The 18,283-nt window shown below is 34.0% G+C and overlaps 3 protein-coding genes across 3 annotated transcripts in view; 2 read left to right on the forward strand and 1 right to left on the reverse strand.

The window, feature by feature from the left end:
* Nucleotides 1-9,853, reverse strand: part of LOC108969910 — a 198,385-nt gene extending 188,532 nt beyond the window's left edge. Inside the window, exon 1 of the mRNA XM_018934907.1 lies at nt 9,606-9,853. The gene's annotated coding sequence lies outside the window, so the exon portion shown is untranslated. The remainder of the gene's footprint in view (nt 1-9,605) is intronic.
* Nucleotides 1,894-9,075, forward strand: LOC108969906 (proton-coupled folate transporter-like). The gene is made up of 9 exons (XM_018934896.1): nt 1,894-2,499; nt 7,303-7,453; nt 7,537-7,720; nt 7,782-7,968; nt 8,035-8,170; nt 8,264-8,400; nt 8,456-8,645; nt 8,713-8,869; nt 8,948-9,075. Exons 1-9 carry the CDS (start codon nt 2,146-2,148, stop codon nt 9,030-9,032), a joined length of 1,581 nt encoding a protein of 526 aa, XP_018790441.1. The 5' UTR covers nt 1,894-2,145; the 3' UTR covers nt 9,033-9,075.
* Nucleotides 9,854-10,064: 211 nt separating the features above from the next.
* LOC108969911 (proton-coupled folate transporter-like) lies at nt 10,065-16,724 on the forward strand. Its single transcript, XM_018934908.1, has 10 exons — nt 10,065-10,942; nt 11,009-11,121; nt 13,783-13,933; nt 14,945-15,128; nt 15,305-15,491; nt 15,608-15,743; nt 15,902-16,038; nt 16,108-16,297; nt 16,358-16,514; nt 16,613-16,724. The coding sequence occupies exons 1-10, from the start codon at nt 10,666-10,668 to the stop codon at nt 16,674-16,676; spliced, it is 1,596 nt and encodes a 531-aa protein (XP_018790453.1). The 5' UTR covers nt 10,065-10,665; the 3' UTR covers nt 16,677-16,724.
* Nucleotides 16,725-18,283: the final 1,559 nt, after the last annotated feature.

The raw sequence follows: 18,283 nt of genomic DNA on the forward strand, positions 1-18,283 counted from the left end.
TAGAGAGAAGTAGGAAACCTCGAAATAGATCATCATTTAGTTTCGCGGAGACAATCTCATGATGCGTTTAGCTACAATAAAATCATTTGATCGGGTTTTATAGATTAAAAGGATTTTGGACTTCTGCCGCCATTCATGTGAAACAACAGAACTTAATTTCAGCTTAGTAATAATGCTATCGATATCTACTTCACCAAAACGTCCATTATACCTATAGGGTTAACGAACGAAGCCTTTCTTTACTCGTTTTCAAGACTTATTTTTACCAAGTTTCATAGCTTGATCTAAATTTAAAAATCTCAGAAACAAAAGGTAGTAATCGAACAAAGTGAGTTTATGAACCAGCCGAAGGGCTTAAAAGGTTGAAAATATTATAAAAAACTTAACTGCTTCCATCATTATCTGACAATTATGTTCTGTCATGGACGACGTTATTATTAATAGTATGGTCTGGCCACGGAAAAACCCAATAGGCCGCTCCTGCGGAATTCAAAAAAAATTTTGGAAACATTTAAAGTTTTATTTTTTTTTCAAGCACTCAGAACAGTAATAAATCCAGTGTGTAAGCCATTTTTCCAAATTGCTTGGTTTTTTTTAACGTCTTCATCCAAAAAACTAAGCATCGTTGAGACGCCTAGTCTCAGTCGTACAAGTCTACTGAATACGCTATACTCAAATAACTGCAGCTATAATCTCTTCTAGAAGATTTAAAAGAATCAGCCTTGAGGTTTTTTCGATAGGCTCAGTAACAACTACATATGTTAAACGATTATTCGGGCCTAAGAAAAGTGCACGATTGGTTCCAAAGTCACTCACACAAATTTTTTCGAAAATCAGCGTCGCGATAACATCGGTGAAACAATGCTTTCCGATTACCAGGAATGTCATGAAACGTTTTACTACTGACGATGAGTCTTGGGACTATGCTTACGACCTGGAAACAGGCGACCAATCTGCCGAACATTGTAGCAAAGATGAGCCGAAGCCGAAAAATTACGCCAAAGCAGCAATAAAATCAAGGTTATATTGACAGTTTTCCCCGATTACGGAGGAGTGGTGCACTCTGAATTCCTGCGACTGGCCGAACAGTCAACAAGGAATACTATTTGAGTGTTATGCGTCGTTTACGCGAAGCTATTCGTAAAAAGAGAACGGAATTATGGGCCGACAACGCTTGGTTTTTGCAACACGATGCACCGTCTGCATTGATTCTGCGTGAGTTTTTCGCCAAATTTCCAACCAATATCGTACCGCAACCACAGTATTGGCCTGATTTAGCTAGGTGTGACTTCTGGCTATTTAAAAAAGAAACTAACACGACTGCTCCGGGGAAACCCTTTTTGTTAATTGAAAGGGACGACAAAGATTTTAAATAATAAATTTAGAATTTTCAATTTTAGAACAAAGTCTTACTATTTTTTGTTCATAGCGGTACACTTACGTAGGAAATTATTGCGATGCACTTATTTGATAGTACAAAAAATTGATTTGAATAATTTATTTTAAAACTGTGCTATTTCTCTGCTCAGTTGTAATAAAATTTGTAGGGAGGAATTGCATTTCAAAACAATAAATAAAATTAAAGGCAATTTCTTTGTATTAAGATCACAATATTCATTCAACATTCGAAGCTGTGTTTGGATTTGACGATAAGCTCGAAAAAAATTGCAGTAAAAAAGACTAAATCTCTAGCAGAAAACTAAAAGAAATCCAACTTCCGACTAGAAATTCGTATGCAAAAACACATACATAGTTATACACGCATACACATGCATTTGTGATTTGTGTAAACACCCGCAATTACTTGGTTATCGCACTATAGGCTGTCAAAGCGAAACCTGCCCCTCCAAAGTAGTAGCCAAGTAGCCAGTCTAGACAGTACAATTTAGCAGCTGATCGCTTACAAATATCTAACGGGAAGTGATAAGGAAAAGCAGAAATGTCTGAATTCTCATTTAGCTTTGTACGAAATTATGTATTTTAAGTGTGAACAAGGAAAGAACAATAATTTCTTTAACAACACCCTCAATAATTGGGATTGTACACAACATCAAAAAGTGTAAATTTCAACTTTCTCTTTAATAAATTACCGTTAGAAAGCAATAAACTTAAATTCAAATTGAAAAATATTTGAACGCAACGAAAATGGTCAAGAAAGACGACAGTTTCACAGCAGAGACGGTGGATAGCACCGATATGCTATTCGACCATCAAACTTACGATGCAAAAGACGATTTCAAAACAACCACCAGCGCAGATGGCCGGAAAGCAAGTGAATTCACGTCGACTGATCCGCTTTTGCCACAAACGAGACGTATGCCGCGCAGACGAATTATGTACTTAGAACTGCCGGTGTTTTTAATGTTTGTCGGTTTCTTATTAACCGGTTCGGTCATGCTCAATCAGGAACTGTATCAAACTTGTGTGGCCGTTTATCACTACAACGAGAGCGATTGTGAACCGCTGCGTGGTATCATTCCTAAAACTGCGGAAGCGAAGGTGAGTTTTTAGCAAATTAATATGGTATTAGATGATAATTTTGGTGAAGAAGTATTTGTCGAGATAACCCCTTCCGGTTCGTAAAATAATATTTTGAAAAATATTTAATAAAAGCATTGGTGGATGTTTTCTCGAAATATTTAACAATTGAATCGAATCAATCGAATGCAATACAATGATAATAATTCAACACTAGCGACTTCTAGCTCAGCTTCAGTTCGCTGTAACACTTTTAAAATTCTCCCAGTTTTCTTAAAACTTTCATAGAAACACGAAACCTCGGAAATTTGCTCACGTTCTTTTCTCAATTTATATATTATATAATTTATGGTAACGCCGATATCGAATCACAATTTAAATAAAGATCAACTATCATAGTAAAACCATAAAATTTTAATTTGAATTCCTCACGCATGTCTGACTATAAGTAATCTTGTTGTTGTAATTGAGATTCACCCCAGTTGTATCGAAACTACACTCATACGAATGACGGTGTTATTGTTTTTGAGTATTTGCCAGAATATGCTTGTCATTACTGATAAAATAGCAAAATGACTCAAGTAGTATTTATCTGCAGGCGAATTTTGTTTTTGTAAGCAAAATTTGATAAGAATTGATGTGCATTAAAATTGTATCAATGTTATCAGTTACAAAAAAAATACATTGGTTATTTGTAATATAATTTCAAATGAAAAGAGGGAAAAAGGAGAGCTTCTAATATGCAGGGCCGGATTTAAATTTTTGATGCCCTTGGGCACTGAAAAAATGCCGCCCCGTCACTGAAATTTCACTCAAAATAATTTAGATTTCATATTATGTTTTTAAAAAATTTAAATATTTAAAATATTGCAAATAATTTATTATATACATACTACTTCAGTATAATATAAAAAATATAGGTTCTTGTTCTTAAAACTACAAATTTTGCACTGAGCTTGACTAATAATTGTATTACAATAATTTTTTTCACAGGCAAACACGCCTGACTTTTTGAATTACAAATTGGTCGATTAATTCTTCACAATCTAAACGTTGAAGTACATCTGATTCGATGCATAGAATAGCTAAGCTGTTGAGTCAATTTGCACTCATTGTAGAACGTAAGTAGTTTTTAACTCTTCAAACAAGAAAACGAACGTTCTCTGCTACAGTTTGTTACAACTAAAGTAATAAACAGGCGATACGCAATTTGTGCAAAAGTTTCAGAATATCGGATGGTGAATTTTGTTCCATCTTTTTTTTTCAGTGCAATAAGCATGGAAGTGCACAAATTCGTCCTCCAATGAGGACTAAAGATCTAAAGAATAAACATTTTGTAAACGTTTAGCTCGGTTACGAATCTCTCTATTATCCAAATTGCCAAATTCAATAATAACTGAGAACTTTTCATGAATCTTTTCATATGCTACAAATCTTTTTCTCAATTCAGAATCTAGATTGTCAAGAATGACATTAAAAGTATTGACTCTAAAGTGGTCTCCACCTGACAGTTGTACATATCCATTCCGTGATTCATCAGCATGTAATTTTCTCTTTCTTTTTCTAGAAACTGTCATTTTTTTTAATGGTTTCATTTAGCTCACCCCGTTTGTTTTATTTATTATTTATTCTTGGGTCAAATTTAGTAATTCAAATTTCACCCTCTTGCTGTCAACCGATTAATCTGAAATTTTGTATACATTTTGGATTTTGGTGACAATACAATTATGTTTATTCATTGTCATTATAAATTCAACATGGCCGCCGCTACAAAATGGCGGATAACGTAGGTTTTATCAATCCCATCAACAAGGGTATCAAATGAAAGGTCTCAAGAAGTAGAATACAATTTACTATGCAAAATTGAAATCTAAGATGGCTAATGCTCCGGCCCTGGTGGGGATAGAGGGGAGGTTGAGGTCTTTCCTGAAAGCCCCAGGTGTGAACTAACTCGCAAACTAGTTTTTATGCACCACCCAATATTGACGTTTCAAAGGGCTCTATTTAGCTATAGGCTACATTAACGAAATCGTTTGGCCTCAATTTCGTCGAACTCAGATGTATGCAACAGATGTACCTTCTGTCCGAATTGATTTCGCAAGAGACAGAGTACATGTTATACACCCGAAAGCCATACAGTTTCCAGCTAAGGGCAATTATGGAACGGCTGAAAGAAGAATGTTGCCTTTAATACTATCATGGGCTTCTACAATACATAAAATGCAGGGCAGCACTGTGGATCACGCAGTCGTATACTTAGGTGCGAAACTGTTTGAAGAAGGTGAAGCCTACGTGGGTCTTAGTAGAGTAAGATCTTTGCAGGGACTACGTATAGAGAAGTTGGGCTGCAATAAACTAACGGGCAAGAAACTTTGCAATAATGAAGCACTAAATGAATTAAACATTCTTTTATCGCTTTTTAAGTCGATAATTTGTAGACAATTGACGTGCCCCACGGTTTTATTTTAGGCTAGTCTATGCATATGTTTCTAATTCCCACCACTGTATCTATTTTATTATTTTTTGGTTTTTAGTACATTTATCTTAAACATTTCAATGTATTTTTAACATAAAACCGTTTAACTTAAAACGTGTTTTTACCTATTTTTATATATTCTTTTATCTCTGAAATATTTAAAGCAGTTTTTTCATAGATTTCGAATTCATTTCTCGTATGAGCAACAACTTTGACTAAACCACGATAATAGTTCAATTTGTACGTACATGCTTTTGTGCTTTAATATGAAATACATATGTATATAGAAGATATACATACATATCTACATAAGTATATAATTTATATGCAGAGTCTTCGGCGCATTGTAGATATGCGAGTCTGTAAGCGTACATTCCTTAACATCGGAAATAGCATAATTTTCTCATTTAACACTGAAAATGCTCAGTTCTGTTATTTTCCTGCCCCTAATGTTATGTGGTGAAACACGCTCATCCAAAACAGTAAATATCGCAAAATTTAAACATCAAGAAATTTTCGACATCGTGAATCTTCTCTATAAATATACTTTCTCTGCTATTACTTTTATAAAATAATATCGATGTTTCACATCTGCCAGCTCACTTTTTTTTCTACTTTCCAAATTTTTGCGCCCTAGAAAATTTGCCGCCCGGGCACTAGCGCCGACTGTCCCTAGTGTAAATCCACCACTGTGGTATCCAGAGAGCAATCTATTATTGATTTATGCGAAAATGTTCTGGAAGATATTATATCTATAGGTAGGATATCTATTATCACAAAGGATTATCTATCATCACTATGGTCAGCTTCGATATCTTTCTAACTTATATGTGTTCATATAAAATCTAAGATATCAATTTGTAAATTCTTTATTTATACTCTCAAAATATTGCTAGAGAGCATAATAGTTTTGTTCACCTAACGGTTGTACGTATCATCTAAAACTGATCAAGATAGATATGGGGTTATATATGTATATAAATGATCAGGATGAGTAAAAATTGAGATATTGATTTGAAAATGTACATATCTCTTAATGCATTACCAAATTCGCCTTAATAATATGAGAACTCCTACCAACAGCATGGAAATGAAATCGAATGATAACCCCGCTCACTCCCCATTTAACGACACTGTTAAAAACTTCTTAAAGCGCGATAAAAAAAAAAAAACTAAATATGCGCGAAACATTAAATTTTACTCGAAGTGTATGACCGGGCGTTAATGGAGCAGATGTCAAATTTGGAGGATGGAAGTGGCACCAAATCTGAATGCAACCATAATGTTAAAGGCAATGGGAACACTATAGAGCCATGATTATAGACTTTTTCGTCCCTGTTCATGTGGACGACGTTTGTTTTCAACAAGACGACGCTTCATGTTATACAGCCAAAAAACAATAAATTCATTGAGGAAAATTTTTGGGTGAGCGCATTATTACGCGTCTTGGGGATATTTAATGGCATCTAAGAACGTGAAACATTGCAAGACAAATTTATGAGCTTTTCAAAAAAAAAATGATGTTTCAAAGAGATTGTGTAGTGCACTATTGATTGTTTTACCCATACTTTTTCAGTTAATGACAGACCGAGAAGTGGTTTTCCTAGCTTATTTCGAACTTGTTCTCAAAAATTTCCTTAAAACAAAAAATTATGTCCAGGGGTATGGAGAGATTAATGTCAAGACTTATTCGAGATGATCTCCACAAAAAAGCGTGCCATCGGTCAACTGAAATTGCTATCCAGCTCTCAAGTAATTGCTCAAGAAAAAAATACATTATTTCTTCAAGTAAAGAAAGAAAATAAACTTTGTGCGTAATATGTATGTATGTATGTATGTGTGTCGTAACATACATTTTTTCATTGCGATGTAAGGAATGTTGTTGATGATTGGTAAGCTTTATACAACTTCTCAAAAAGAAATATAATAATGAATTTAACTAATTTAGGATGAATTTAACGATTACTTTGAATTTAATTCAAGAAACAATTGTTGATTTGATGTTTCTTCGCAAAACCAGGTTTGCCATATTCGCATTTTATTGATGAAATGTATTAAAAATTAGTACTAGATTACTTTAGAGCTGCATACTAGCACAAGTAAATTTAGCGCAGGAAAGCGTTTTTTTATATGAAGTCTTTACATTTCTTGAGAGCTGGATACTAAGCTTTAAAAAGAAAGCTCATGCGAAAGGAAAGTTTCGTATAAAATTTTGTACATCTCATTAAATAAACATATATATTCTTAAATAAAAGTAGATTCATTAAAAAATATACTGAACTTTATAACATTACATAACATTTTAACATTTATGAAACATTATACAATCTAAACTTTATACTTTTCAGATAATCGAAAAAAGTGTACAACCTTATGTTGCCAAAATTACTATGACCAGCTCTATATTGAATAATGTATGGCCGGGAATTCTAGTACTATTTGTGGGACCCTGGTCGGATAAGTTCGGACGTCGACCAGTGCTGTTGGTCACATTTGTAGGTAAATACAAAAAAAAAAAAAAAAAGAAATAAAGTTAGCCATTTTGAAAAAAAAGTATGAAATAATTTAATTTAATTAAATAGCTACGTTTCTTGGACAGGTTATAACTACAATCTTAGTTAGCTTTTCACAAGTGTTATCGCTAAATCCCTGGTTCTATCTCTTGGCTAGTATACCATCAACGCTCGTTGGCGGCGTCTGCGTTTTGATAACAATTATCTTCTGTTATATATCCGATGTAAGCGATATGGAAAATACAGCAAAGCGGTAAGTAGACAAATTTTAAATGGAAATCTTATTATTTAGCAAATTTTTTTTATTATTTTAGAATGTTCTTTATGAACATGGCAATGGGTTTGGGTTTGGTATTTGGCAATATTGGTAGTAGCTACTTGTTGCGTCTAACAAATACCACAACAGTCTGCGCTATATCGGCTGCACTCGTATTCATCGCTTTGATGTATGTTTGGTTTTTCATTGGCGAGAGTTTAGACGTCGAAGAAACCACCTTTGCGGTAAGTAACAAAGGAATTTACTGGTTTCAAATGTTACACTAACTTCTTGCTTTATTTGTATTTTAGTATAAAGCAAAACACTTTTTTGATGTGCGTTTAATCGAGGATCTCGTGAAGACTTGTGTAACACGGCATCCGAATTATGGGCGAGCCATCATTGGTTGTACAATTTCAATTTTAATTGTTTCAAAATTCGCACTTAGTAAGTAGTAAATCCGTATTTTAAGTATACAAGGAAAATGCAGGGTTAAACAAATTTTAAATACAAAAATTATTGTATTATTCAAACTTGCAGCAGGAGAGATGGGCGTCTTTTATCTATTCTTGCGCAATAAATTCAACGTTACATTGCAAGAGTTTACCTACTACAATGCTGTTGACATCACAATAAAAATGATGGGTAGTGCGGTTGCCTTCGGTCTGTTCAGAAATGTAAATTATACGAACGAACGTTTTTATTGCACTTATAATAATAATTTTATTTTAGTTCTTAAAAATATCATTTTCGGCCATTGCTTTGATGGGGTTATTTGGTTGTATTTTGGACACTCTAACTCGTGGTTTAGCTCAGCAGTTCTGGCAAATGTATTTGGCAGCATCCTTTGGACTAATGTCCGGCATATTGGGGCCAATGCTGCAATCAATCGTTTCATTAGCAGTGTCACCAAATGAAATCGGTAAAAAATCACAGAAAACGTTAAAAATCAGAGAGATATTTTGACAGGTTATTCTACATATTTTTAGGCAAAATTTATTCTCTGGCATCATGTCTGCAAACACTTTCACCATTGCTTTCTGCGCCTCTATATACATTCGTCTACAATAATACGTTGGACATTTACCCTGGATTCTATAATTTTATCAGCACAGGATTACATGTAGAGTGCTTCTGCGTTATGATGTAAGTAAAATACTTTTTATAAGATGTACATATATGCAAGTACTAATACACTTTCATTATATCTGTTCTTCAAAATAGACTCATTTACATTTTCGAACTACGAGTGAAAAATGGAGAAACTAGTAGACCTCCAACGGATAGTACAACAACTAAAAATACATAAACAACTCAGATATTTAAAAATCTTTTTAGAACGTGACATATTAATTTGTAATTATTTTTCTTTTTTTTTATAATTTAAGTTTGAAAAATTTGGTTATTCAGAAAACAGCATTTGTATTAAAATAAATTGCATTTATGTATACCAGTATTGTAAAAAAATAAGTTACATATAGTATAACCAAAATATTTAAAAAATGATTATGCAAACAAATCGTTTGAATGTCAGAAAAATATAGAGCCAAATATTCATTTTTCAAATTTGGGTCTCTTGATAACATTTCATGATAACCACTGATTATTTTACTGACAATAAAGAGTGCTTTCTAAAATATGAAAGGTAAGTGCCTAAAACCTATTTATTTGCAAATAATAAACATAAACATTGGTATTGTTTTTTATACTACTCCACGTATGTATGTATGTATATATGCACGTACTTAATATGAATTTTATGTACACGTTTTAGGTCACAAAACTGACAATCTGCAGCGCTGACCTCTTGTGGATATGCTTTTGCATTCTAATAAGGAATACCAGCGCAACTGGTTAATTAAGATATAGTTAATCTACTTACATATTTGTTTTGATTAATTGATTTGCGCTTTGATTTCCTCTTTTCTTTCATTTGCACTTTAAACAATCCGTTCTAAAACCGCTTGTTACATGTACTTTGGCTTACTACATTCACAAACTACTTGTAATCATTAATACCTTATATCAGACAATTTACTTCTTAATACTTTAAAACTTAACATTTAAGCACTGCACATTATAAACTAAATCAATTACTTCATATTAACACTTTTAACTTTTCACAAAAGCAATCACACAAGAAAATTAAGAAGCGCGCCAATAACGGTACTCTAATATACCTGTATTTTCACATTCACATAAACGCTTGTGCACGCATTTCCCTACGAACAGCTGAAGGTCGGCGAACAGCTGACTTTTGACAACTGTCAACGTGCAAAATTCCCACTATTTTCGAGTTTGTTATTGGTTTTTCATTCTACTTAAATTAGCAAATTAAAACGCAAAACAAAGGAGGTAATTAAAAATAAAATCTTCCACAACGTAAAATCACTGTAAACAAAGGAATTTAGAATTTTTAATTTGTGAGTACAAAGAGAAATAAACATGAAATAGTTGAATATAATCTGCTAAGTAAAGATATATGGAAGTACAAATGGCCAATAGTAAGTAGCTGCGTCATCTTTAAAGTGGAAAACTTTCTCAAATTGTATAGTCGTATGAAATCATTGAAGCAAAAAAATTTCCGCTCAGTTTGCGCTTGGAAGTCGGTCGTGTCTAAAGTTATTGCAGCAGTTTAAATTATAATAATCAGCTTAAACAACAAAAGGGAACCGACTTCGACGGCAGACACTTAACGACGACAGAGTTTTATACAATTCGCCAAAGTGAATTCATAAATAACACCAAGTCAACAAATTAAAACAATGATATAATAAATTTATAGTATTTATCTACTTATAATAAATTTAAATAATTGAAAATAACAAAATCCAGTGACTAATCAAACGGGACATTAAATATACTGCCTTATTGTCGATTATGTGATAAAAAAATAATTGAAAGACAAAAATAAATACGTAATAAATAAATATATTATAAAAATGAATTCCGACGAGGAAAGCTTGTATGATCCTGAAGCGACTGAGGAAACGACTCAAGTACTAGATGCAACTGCAATTGGCGTGCGCAACAACGGCGACACACCGTCTACCGCAACTGCACATAGCAGTAAAGCAAGTAGTAGTCAAGACGAGGAAACGGCTAGTAAAGATGATGTACCAATTTCAAGCGACAACGCACTCTATGCAGCGCCCCGCAGACGTTGGTTTATATTAGAGCCCGCAGTGTTTTTGGTTTTTCTCGCTATGTATTTATCAGGTATTTTCATATTGCGATTTTATGCTTAAAGTTGTGCTATAAAAATGTATTTTTCTATTATTTAAGGGGCGGTATATCAAAACCAGGTTCTATATCAAACTTGTGTTGCTGTATACAAATATAACGAGAGTGATTGCCAGCCGCTGTTGGGTGTTAGCAGGGAAACAAAGGAGGCGGAGGTTAGTGAATTTCTATTGTTTGTCCTCTAATTACAATAATTGTAAAGTGTTGTAGCCTAAGATCGTTAACATGTTTTTATTCAGTTAGTCATGACTTAGACATTGCAATTTCTTAAGCTTTTTTTTTTGGAATTCTAAAGCTACCGTAAAAATGTGCTATAAATAAAAAAATTAAATATTATATTTAGAGAAAGAATGTTAAAGAAATACTCATTGATTATAGCTCTTAGCGCCATTACCGAGGGAGTAAGGTTAATTCGGATACAACAGTGCCCATTTCTTTTAAATTGTTTATGTACATTTTTTTTTTATCAATGGTACATTATTGTATGATATTTGAAGAATATTCTGTTAAAGTTTCATGGAGAGATATTGTAAAATGCAACAAAGGTAACAATTATTCTGGAGCGTCTCAGAAAAAAGTTCAAYTGCAGATCTCTTATCTGAAATAAAACAAGTTGAACTATGTCAGTTAATTTTGTTCACTTTTGAAAAATTGATGGAAAAAAGTGATTTTTACAACAAAAAAACAATATATTTGTTATTGTAAAATAAAAAATATTAAAATGAAATTAAAAAAAATTTGTGCTCAACATTTCAAACAAGCATGACACAAACTTCTTGCGATATTATGTATTCCTTTAAGATAAAATATTAATATAAATTTAGAAAAACCCTACTCTCCCTTAAATTGTATTCGAATTAAGCGCTCCACGCTGAGTTTAATTACACTTTGATATAAATATTCATATATACATATGTATGTACATAACTATATATGTATGTATATATGTATCATATTTGTAATTGCATAGATTAAATCCATTCACTCGGCGTAATGGTTTAATAAATTTACTATACATATAGTTTACAAGTGTCCACTTTAGTGACACATTTAAATAGATAAGCACTATGTAGGGCGTAGACAGATGCAATTTCTTATCACCACAAAAGTTGAAATTACGTAAAAAATAGAAATCCATAAGTCGTTAATTAGCAGTGATTTTGCATTAAAACCCAGTACAATGCATCTAACCTATAGATATATTTGTAGACATGTATAAAAGTGCATAGTGTTAATCGTTAGCTAATGCTATGAGTCGCACTTTTGTGAAATAGGTCAATGTATAATAAAAAACTATATTGTTAAAGATAAGTAGACAACTTTACGATGAACAAAAGCCATCAAATCGAAATAAATCAATGAAAAATGGCACCACAGCAATGAGTGCCTATAAAAAATTGTATACAAATAGAAAATTATACTATATCGTCACCTTCCTAAGTTTACAAGTGAAGGAAAAACGATATAATAGAAACAAAATGTGTGCTTTGGTTATGAAATGGTTATTTATTGGATATATCGAACATCGGAAGTCTAAAAGTTTATGATACATAAGTGTAATATGATCGTATATCGTAGGCAATAAAAAACTCAATCTCGATTTTTTTGAGGCTACTCTGTTTTGCATTTTACATGACGATATGCATATGCAAACGTTTTTTATAAATGTGCTAAATATTTACTCATATGTCTCCCAATACTTTGTTTAAATAAATAAACAKTTCTTAAAACACTTGATAGTCATATTTGCCCACTTAAATGAAAATATGCAGCCATAAACCTTTTTATTTGTATTTAATTATTTAAAAAAAGATGCATTTTCTGAGCTTTATTCGATTGACGCTGGAGTTCCGCGAGGTAGCGTCTTTGGCCCCGTGTTATATACAATATTTACAGCTGACCAACCGATCGCTAATGGCTTAGAGGTAGCAACTTATGCTGATGATAGCCAGGCAGCTTAGGCGGCATTTATAGCCACCAGTTTTAATCCTAGTGATGCTTCACTTCACTTACAAGAACAACTTAATATTGTCGAAAAGTGGCTAATGAAATGGAAGATAGAAGTAAATACACAGAAATCTGTTCAAATAACGTTTACGTTAAGGACTGAGAAATGTCCCCCGTAACGTTAAATGGCTCCATAATACCTGAAAGTGAAACTGTGAAATACCTTGGTCTTTATTTGGACAGACGACTCACTTGGAAGATACACATAAAAGAAAAAACGAAGCAACTCAAATTTAAAACTAAAAAACTGTACTGGCTTTTAGGTCAGCGATCACAACTTAGCCTTGAAAATAAAGTACGACTTTACAAGTCAATCCTTAAACCAGTATGGACGTTTTCAATGCAGTTATGGGGAGCGGCGAGTGTATCCAACATTGAAATCCCCCAAAGATATCAATCGAAAACTTTAAGAAGCATTGTAAGTGCTCCTTGGTATGTGAGCAACTTCGAAATCCACAAAGACTTAAATATACCTTTTGTTACAGACGAAATCAGCAAATCTTGTCAAAAGTATTTAGATAGATTGTCTTATCATGAAAACTTACTGGCTATAATTTTACTAGGCAACAGTATGGATGTTAGACGCTTAAAACGAACTCATATCTTGGATCTTTCATGTAGATTTTAAGAAGTTTAAGCAAATAAATAATTTACGAATATATTGATTAGTCTCAATGGAGAACAATTAATCCTGTCACTATTAATGTATTTAAAAAATTTGCTGATTGTCAATTGATAGATTGCAAGTAAATATATATTAAAAAAAAATAAATAAAAAATTATTTACATTATTAATTTATTTGCTATAGGAGATCGAAACTCGCGTCCAACCATACGTTGCGCGGATTCTGATGGCGCGCTCGCTCTTGGAAAGCATCATACCGGCGTTTGTTAGCTTATTTGTCGGTCCATGGTCGGATAAGTTTGGACGACGTCCAATTATACTGGCAACATATACGGGTAAGTTTAGCTTGATTTTCAAATGTATAATATTTTGTATAAATTTCTCATCAAATGTCTGCAATTTGTCCATTATGTTGTAATTATTTGTATACATATTGTATATTGGCAAAGATCCTATAAAAAATGTGTATAAATTATCAGCTTGACGAGTTTAGTGGGCTTAGCCATGTCCGTCTGTCGGCCTGTATATGCGCGAACGAGTCCCCCAGTTTTCGAGATATCGAACTCACATTTTACACGCCTACTTTTCGACCCTAAAAAACTGTTCATTTAGGGTGTCTAGTCCCCGTTAGGAAGGTATGCTTAGGAAAAGTTGTCAACATAGAGAGAGGGATGTCAGATGTATAGGATTAGTTGGGCATGCAAAGACGTAGTTAGTATCCAGCGGGAACTCGTTGCAAGCTGGTTATATATGTTATATGTCGTGGTCGATTCTAGATAAGTAGGAGTTTAATCTGCTACAGTTTACCGAACGAAGCTGCGCAAGGCTCACTCTCGATTCTCGCGGCAAACAGAGCTCGTCGTCTGCAATGGGTGGTGGTTTGACTCCAAGTACGCCAATCACTGAGAGGGAGTTGGTAAAGGAGTTTGTAGATCCACTGTAAACGGCAGTCTTTTCTGCGAATTGTTTTATATTGTCAACATAGTTGAGGAAAGATCTCTTGATGGTCATAGGAGGCGGTTCCGCTTGGACTGCTTGGAAATACTTCATAATACACCTTAACGGGAAGCATACGGGCCTCACTGTGCAAATATTCAATGGGGAGACGTCAAAAGGCGACCATATTGGTACGGTGTATGTTGCCAACATTCGTTGTTCTTTTCTGGGAAGCGCCGATATCAGACTACTATAGCATATATCGCTGCCAAACAAAATGATCGATCAAAATCAAGTAATTTACTAAAAACTCTGTTACTTGTGAATGATATAGCCCCTATGCAATCGAGAATGACATTTTTCCGTTTAAATTATTGTATTTTTATTATTTTTCTTCTTTTTTTCCCCAGGTTACCTCACCGGCTGTATAATTTTGACGATTTTAGCTTTTATTGCGACCAAAGTTGTTATCAGCCCTTGGCTATTTCTACTATCTTCGGTACCCTCGGTAATTAGTGGTGGCACCTGTGCGCTTATTACCGGTATATATTGCTATATTTCGGATGTGGCCAAGGAGAAAGCTCGAGCCGTGCGGTAAGCAAATTAGTTTTTATATTTGATATCGTACCAGGGCAGTCAGAAGGCCAAGTACTGTCAATATTCCAACGAATTATTTGGACATCATTTTATGCCACTACAGAAACAACAACAATATTGTCATTTAACATTTTTGTCATTGCACGTATTATTAAAGCTTTACTCGCTTCCAGGATGGTGTTGAATGAGGCATCACTATTGGCCGGCATGATGTTTGGCAATGTTTTGAGCGGCTATGTATACGCAGCTACAAATGTAGTGACCGTGTTCGCCATTTCAGCGCTGCTGATGTTACTCGCCTTATTATATGTGTTCATATTTGTGGTGGAAAGTCTACGACCCGATCAAATACACACGGGCGTAAGTGTTAAACACAATTTTGTATATTAAAATTTATATTTTTACCGTTATATGTAATTTTTAGTCCAAATTTTAACATTAAAATTTATATTTTTACCGTTATTTATGATTTTTAGTCGAAAATACGCGAATTCTTCCGTTTTGATTTGGTGAAGGACTTAGTGCACACTTGCTTCGAACGACGTCCCAGCTACGATCGCGCCATCATTTGGCTTACAATGATTACACTGACCATTGCATTATTCACGATGGGTAAGTCGTGTATGCCTATGTACGTGTATACATTAAACAATTTTTTTTTCTTTATTTTTTTTTTTAATTTTATTTTTATTTTTTTATTTTAAGTTTTATTCCCCCTTTAATATTTTTTTCTATTTATTTATTCATTTATTTATTCTAACTTTCCTCAGAGGGTGACAGCAATGTGACGTATCTCTTCTTCCGTGCGCAATTCGAATGGACGCTGAAGGATTATACGCTCTTCAATGCAGCGCGCATCGTTGTGCAAATAATTGGCAGTATTTTCGGCTTAATTTTATTGCGCAAGGTATGTTTTTATTGTTTGCTATGATTTGTGGTCTTCTTCTTTAACTCAAAATCCATGTCCGTCCGTTAGGTTTTAAAATTCTCGATCGTTTCAATGACTATGCTATCGCTGGCTTGTTGTGTATTGGAAAGCACTGTACGCGCCACTGCCATGTATTGGTGGGAGCTCTATCTGGGCATGGTGCTCGGTGGCATGCGCGGCATAATGGGTCCTATGGCACGTGCCATACTCTCGCATATAGCACCGCCAACGGAAGTTGGTAAGTACTAGCTTATTTTATTTCTAAATTTTTTTTAATTCTCGCATAAAACAAAATCAGGTAAAATATTCGCATTCACCACTTCGTTGGAGTCGCTTTCACCGCTCGGCGCTGCGCCGCTCTACACGACGGTTTATAACGCGACAATCGGTTTTTATCCAGGCATTTTCAATTTCATCAGCGCCGGCCTTTATTTGCTGTGTTTCACACTGATTGCGTAAGTTTACCGTTCCATTTTTTTGTTGCGATTTTGATTATTTTAATTTTTGTGAAAATAATGAAAATAATTGCCCGTTATTATTTTGTTTGTTTCAGTGTAATTTACAGCATACAAAAGTCATTGGGCAATACGGCGGCTTATCAAGCGATCGGCAGTTAAAAATTATGTCACAAAGTTATGAAATACGTACATACATATATACAAACGTATATATTGTATAATTTGCTTTTTTGTTTTTAATTAACGTATGATAATGTTTATACGTATATTGTTAGCTAATTGTCGCATGTGATGTGGAAATACTTGCTGAGTATTATTTTAAAGTGTAAAATAAACAGGAAACGAAAATTTATTGTACATTATATAAAATATATATTTTTATAGCAAAAATGTGTATAGTTTTCGAAACATTTTTTTCCGACGATATTAGTAGTTGTAAGCTACCTTTATAAAACAGGTCTCAAATTACGTAGCAATCTGCAGTATTTAAACAAATAAGCAACATATCTAAATTCTGTCATGTAAAATGTAAAATATTTATATAGAGCGTGCTTCCACTAATGTTAAGTTTAATTTCATGCCAGTTTCGAAGTTATAATTTTTGAAAATAAGTTTTAATATATGTTTGTCTGTCACAAAAAGGCTACTGTTTTTGTCTATGGAAGCTTAGTATATTCGAATTTAGAAAAGAAAAAATGTAAATATATATATTATACTATATACCAAAACACGACCGAGCAAAAATTTTGAATAAATTCATATATAATAGTTTTAAAACCCCCTTCACCTTTTTTATTTATTGTTTTTATGGTTTTCAAGTCTTGAGTAAGTCTTAAAAATTAATTAAAATGGAAAATATAATATAATATAAAACGGTATTTACCTTAACTTAGATCGATCAATTTGTATGGCAGCTATATGCTAAAGTGGTCTGATGTGAACAATAGCTTCGGAGATTGTAAAGATATTTCGCAAAGAAATTTCATCAATAAAACAAGTTTTTTATATAAGAACTTAATTGTGATCCATGTTTTTGCTGTTGTCGTAATGGTTACCCAGCCCCAGAGTTGGACATAGCGATTTGGGTGTCAGATATGTAGGGTTAGCTAGGCATGCAAAGAGGTGCTTAGAGTCATGCGGAGTCTCGTTGCATGCTAGACAAATATTTGGTATTTCGGGGTCAATTCTGGATAAGTAGGAGCTTAGCTATAGTACCCAGAATGAAGCTGCGCAAGGCTTACTCTCGATTATCACGGCAAATCGAGCTGTCGTCTGCAAAGGGTGGTACTTTGACTCCAAGTACGCCATTTACTGAGAGGGAGTCGGTGAAGGTGTTAATGGCTCCATTGTGAATGGTGGTGAGTAGATGTCTAAAGTTAGTTGTGTCCGCAGTGTGGTCGGTGTATTGTCTTATGTCGTCGACGTGATTGAGAGAAGTTGATGCTCTGAGGAGGTGATTCCGGTTCAAGCAAGTGACAGCAGGGATGATCTCTACGAAAACACCCCAACAGAAACTGGTTGGAGAGGAGTTCATTGTGCTCCTTAATTAGGAGCATAATGGCCTCACTGCCGGCCCAATGCCTTGTATGTTGCCAACAACATTTCTTTGTCTTTTCCCCATATACTTCCGGCCAGCGACGTTAGGGTCTTAAGGTTATTGACAGTCGGAATCTTAACGCTATCGACTGCTGTATTAAGGTGAAGTCTGACTCATTCGTTCACTTTGTGAATATGATCGCTGTGGATTTAGTGGGGCAGAGTGTTAG

This window comes from Bactrocera latifrons, unplaced genomic scaffold (assembly GCF_001853355.1).
Source record: "Bactrocera latifrons isolate USDA-ARS-PBARC rearing strain unplaced genomic scaffold, ASM185335v1 scaffold_27, whole genome shotgun sequence".
Classification (NCBI taxonomy): domain Eukaryota; kingdom Metazoa; phylum Arthropoda; class Insecta; order Diptera; family Tephritidae; genus Bactrocera; species Bactrocera latifrons.